The 5,275-nt window shown below is 40.6% G+C and overlaps 1 protein-coding gene across 4 annotated transcripts in view; it reads left to right on the forward strand.

Annotated features, from left to right (window-relative positions):
• Nucleotides 1–5,275, forward strand: part of ralgapa1 (Ral GTPase activating protein catalytic subunit alpha 1) — a 78,451-nt gene that overhangs the window by 41,008 nt on the left and 32,168 nt on the right. For all 4 annotated transcript variants that reach the window (XM_050062538.1, XM_050062542.1, XM_050062539.1 and 1 more), the window contains exons 39-41: nucleotides 768–839; nucleotides 1,933–2,056; nucleotides 2,854–3,009. In XM_050062538.1, the coding sequence (XP_049918495.1) occupies nucleotides 768–839; nucleotides 1,933–2,056; nucleotides 2,854–3,009 (352 nt within the window). The remainder of the gene's footprint in view (nucleotides 1–767; nucleotides 840–1,932; nucleotides 2,057–2,853; nucleotides 3,010–5,275) is intronic.

Genomic DNA, 5,275 nt, shown 5'->3' on the forward strand with positions numbered 1-5,275 from the left:
TTCTCTCCTCTCTATGACACTTGTATCTCGACCAGTAGCCTACTTTTGTTGCGTTGCTGATCCTCTATGGTACACAAATACAGTAATAATCACATATCGGAACAACGGGACGTCTGACTAATGAGAGGTCGGAACAATGAGAGGTCGGAACAATGAGAGGTCGGAACAATGCTACGGCACCAATAAAACATGAGCTTGGTAAATTCTCCGGGGAAGCCCTCTCTCCGCAGTTAGGGACCGTTCTACACAGTACCACTGGCAGGGTGGAAATAAGTCAAAGTGTAGAGGAGACGGACCAGGTTAAGCAGCCGACCTCCGAAGCCCTCTCGCCTCTCCCTGCAGTTAGGGACCGTTCTCCAAGGTACCGCTGCTTCTCTTCTCAGTTTCTTTTCTGAAGTACACAGTAAACTCCATAATTTTGAAAGAAAATAGTGTGGGTGTGCGCAGGTGCAAAGATGCATTCTGGATGGGGCATGAGCGACCGGAGCGAAATTGGAGCGAGAGATAAGGCTCCGCTCCACCTTTTAAAAAAAAATAGCTGCTCCTCACTCAACACAAAATCCTCCCGCTCCCTGCTCCACTCCGCTCCGCTCCCATGCTCTGGTTGGCACGGGATTCATTGTTTTTGTGTTCGGAAACTGTGACAAAAACAAGCAACCAGCCAATTAAAGGAGATGCTGGTGGTAGCCAGATAAAGGTAGAGAGGCAGGTTTGACCCTTGCTTCAGATAATCATCCCTAACCTGTGCATGTATCTGTGTCTTACAGGAGTAACTTTCATTTGTTGAGGAAGAATGAGAAGTTGCTGAGAGAGCTGAAGAACCTGGACTCACGGCAGTGGTGAGCAAATATAAAAAGTGGTGTTTACTGCAGTAACAGCTCCCTCTTATTTTGGTCTTTTCATTCAAGTTTCAGTTAGTTACTAGTTTGAATCCTCTCTACGTTTTTTTCTTTTATTCCCTCTGTCTGTCTCTTTGTCCTAAAGAGTTTTGACACTAAATGTTCTTTATGTATTGATTTAAATGCAGTTACAGATTACCATGTATACTATAGGGTTCTGAGATTAAGTATAGTGTAAATATTCAGTATATTAAGTGCAGTTATGCTACATGCCATTCATCCCTTTGCCCTCAACCCTTAGCTGACCACAGTCTGATTTTGTGTGAAACCTAGACCCTGTTTACACTTGGTATAGATGCGTTTTGGGTGATCGCATCACAAGTTCACACTTGACATTGAAATGAGTCTCCACATGCATCGTAGTGATTGGTTCTCACTTCCCTGCTCCATACGCAAATAAACACATATATCCATTTTTTGCAAAGACCAAATGTGCTGGGTTTTTTTTTTTTTTTTTTGTTACAATTCAAGCTCATTTCTCTAATTAGGTACATACCGACACTGTCGCTGTTGTCGCTCTGGGTTTTAGCAGATGTAGTGTTGTCTGTTTGAAATGTTCTCAGAAATATCCCAATAAATCTGTTAACCCAATAAACCTGTTAACAATATTAATCATCCAGTTTCTGTTTTACTGACTATTCAACCCAGATGGAAATCAAACAGTGTGTTTCATATTTTTGCGTGTGTACAGGGTGGGGTGTTAAAGTGAGTGTAATCTGCTTTTAAAAACCCAAGAAAGAAGTATTAAAGGAGAAAATCACCTGCCCATGTACACGCTATTAGACAGGTTTTGCTAATAGTCTATTCCACTGTCGGCTTCTGATTATGTGCACGAAATATGAGTGGCATCCCATTCCACTGTGAATTATTATATCACTCCCCCTCATTACCTTCTTTGAGGGAAACAAACTGAAGATTTAAGGGGAAAGTACTTGGATAAAGTATTAACCTTGTAGAAATTGCTTAAATAAATGTCATCTGTTTTCAGTAGTTGTCGTGTTGGTCATATTTGGTTTCCTCCATTCTCTTCTAGCCGTGAGACACATAAAATAGCAGTATTTTATGTGGCTGAGGGCCAAGAGGACAAACACTCCATATTAACCAACACAGCGGGCAGCCAGGCTTATGAGGACTTTGTCTCTGGACTAGGTTGGGAGGTAAGAACACATTTATTAAAAAAAAAAAGGGGTGAAGTCCGCACACTGTTGTAGCTCCTCAAATGTTTATTATATAAGATCAACGTTTCGATCACATGGATCTTCTTCAGATCCATCCTGACGAAGATCCATGTGATTGAAACGTTGATCTTATATAATAAACATTTGAGGAGCTACAACAGTGTGCAGACTTAACCCCCTTTTTAAAAAAAAAAAAAAAAAAAAAAAGTCTGTTTGCTTGTTGGTCCTGCACCTGTAATATTTTGGATGTGCGTGCTCTACCCCACTTTAAGAACGCATGTATTCACATAAATGCTCACACATTGTTTGTCTTCCTCATATGTTGGTTAACTGCTGTAAGATTGCAATGCTAAGAAAACATATTTTTAGGTCCAGTGATTAAAAAGAAACTACATTATGTGTCTTGACGTTTCAGCAGGCTAAAAATTGAGAAAATTGATATGCTGAACCAGCTTGAAATACAATGCATGGTGATAATTTTTGTGTGTTAACATAAAGTGCTTTGTGCAAAGGAGTTCTCCTGACACAAGTAGCTGGCAAAAAAATCCTATGAATTGAAGAAACACACTCAAATGTTCCTCAAAGCAGTTTTAACTGAATAGTAAAACCACATTTTTTCTTTATAGTATGCCAAAATTTTGTCTTTATTTAGTGGTTAAAGAGTTCAGAGAAGGCTGAAGATCATCTGATTAGATTTTTTTCATTCTAGGCTTTAAGGCAGTAAAGGCAGTTTTTAATGTATCCTGTATGTCATGGTGCGTGTGTTTGTCCCGTAGGTTGACCTCACCACTCACTGTGGTTTCATGGGAGGTCTGCAAAGGAATCGCAGCACAGGCCAGACTACGCCTTACTATGCCACCTCCACCACCGAGGTCATCTACCACGTCTCCACCCGCATGCCCCACGACCAGGACCACAACCTCACCAAGAAGGTAACACACACCGATCTGACCTGACCTTTTCTGTTTGTTTGTTTGTTTTTTGTGTGTGGGTGTTTTTTACAAGAGTATTGAAGTATCCATTGTTTACTCTTGTCTGTCCAACTGAGGTAATGCAACTTAACTGCCTGTTTGTTGCTGGGTGAACATTTGAACAACAAACACCTTACATGATGTTCCAAAGTTTTCAGATTTGCTTGATGGTTGATGGAAACATAGCTTCTTTTGTCAAGAATGGTGCATCTGTCTATCTTGTAATCTACTTTGTTGCCCTTTGTTGTCGTGTGTGTCTGTGTTCGTCAAAACATGCATAATTGTTGTTATTTAATTGCCTTTTTTTTATTGAGAAAAGATGTGCCATGTTATTCCCATTTGATTCTTTTTTTCTTTTCTGCCTTTCCAATTTCTTTCTTTGCTTGGAATGACATTGCAAATGAGCACAGGTCGCTACACACACACTCACACACACGTGTTGATGTCAGTGTTTCTAAAGCGTACTGATGTTTCCAATAATTCTTAGTTGCAATCATGTCTGTGTTTATGTGCGCTGTGGGCTCATATCAGTGTCTAGGCAGGCAGGTTTATTGTGTGTGTGTGTGTGTGTGTGTGTGTGTGTGCGTGTGCGTGTGCGTGCGTGTGCGTGCATTTGTGAGTGTGTGTGCACACCTGTCAACCCCCAGGCATTGGGCGCTCTCCACATGGCCATAATGTCCCTTTAATCAGATCATACTTCCTGCTTCTCGGCCTATCACGTCGCTGCAGGCTCCTGATTGGATTATCAGCGCCTGGTCCGACACCATCCGTCTCCCTGATCAGCTGATGGCCCCATCAAACACGCATACTCGCATACATACACACATGCACACACACGCACACACCACAAACCTGTTTAACTTGACACAAACACACATCCACTAAGGGCTTTATTCACATCAGTCCACACAAATAGCCACACGACTATAAATTTGTGTTAACACCGGGCACAGAAGCACACACACGCTTACACACGCACGTGTTAGCGAGCACACACAGGCTTACAAACGCATACACTCACAGTTTGATAAATGTGTCCACAAAGAGGTTAAACTGACAGACATACACATGTCCATACTGGCAGGCATTTATCATCCATCCTTCTGCCACACACACACACACACACACACACACATACACATACACATACACACTGCAGTGTGATTTTAGTCCATTGCAGGGCATTTGTCCAGCTCTCACTCTTTGCTGTGTGTTCTGCTCCCTCTCATACCACATCTGCTTGAAACATGATTAAAAGGATTAAAGCTGCATTACACCAACTGATTATGGCATCAGAGATGACATCACTCTGATCTTCATCATCGAAATACATTTAAGAATTGTGATACGGATCAGAAAAACACATCAGACAGTAAGACTCCACTTCGTCTTATTAGACTGTGCCACCTAATTGTACTGACACCCAAAAATACAGCTTGAAGGTCGTAATTCTAACTCTCAAAGTGGGATAATTACTGAGCCCCTCAGTTCACAGTATCACTGTGAGTTGTGTGCCTCACTGACACTTTGAATTTCAAGCACCATCAGAGTTAAGTGCCACTAAAAGATTTATTTTAAGAAGAACTTTATTCTGTGTGTTTCCCAGGCTCTGCTTAATATATCAACTTAATGTATCACTAGTCAGTAAGAAAATGTCAGTTTAATTCAAATTAAAACTCAAATTTAAAAATCAAGTAGTGTCATTATTGCACTCCCAAACCTGATGGATAACTCTTGCACAGGTTTCCCAGGTCTCCATATTACTTAATATGAGTGGGTTTTTTTGTCTGGTTACCCTTTATTTATTCATTAAATTTTTTCCAAAAGTTTGTCCATCCGAATCAGATTTTCAGTTTTTTTCTAAGAACCGTAATTAACAGCATACACAAACGTTTTTCTTGTAACTTTTCTTTAATGAAAATTCAATTGCATGGTCACAATAAAACATTGACTGTTAAATAACTTTTACACTTTTCTCCAAAACTGCACTAAATCTTACTTCTTTAATCTGAACAGAGAACAAAATACACAACTGATTCTTGTTAAACAAACATTCAAAAGGAAATGTGTTTGTCTCAGGGCCAAGGTCAAGAGTGGCAGACATCTGAAGGTGTGTGAAACACCAGAGAAGTAGAGAGACATTTCTGTGTGTGTGTGTGTGTGTGTGTGTGTGTGTGTGTGTGTGTGTGTGTGTGTGTGTGTGTGTGTGTGTGTGTGTGTGTGTATG

The sequence above is a fragment of the Epinephelus moara genome, chromosome 14 (genome assembly GCF_006386435.1).
Source record: "Epinephelus moara isolate mb chromosome 14, YSFRI_EMoa_1.0, whole genome shotgun sequence".
NCBI lineage: Eukaryota > Metazoa > Chordata > Actinopteri > Perciformes > Serranidae > Epinephelus > Epinephelus moara.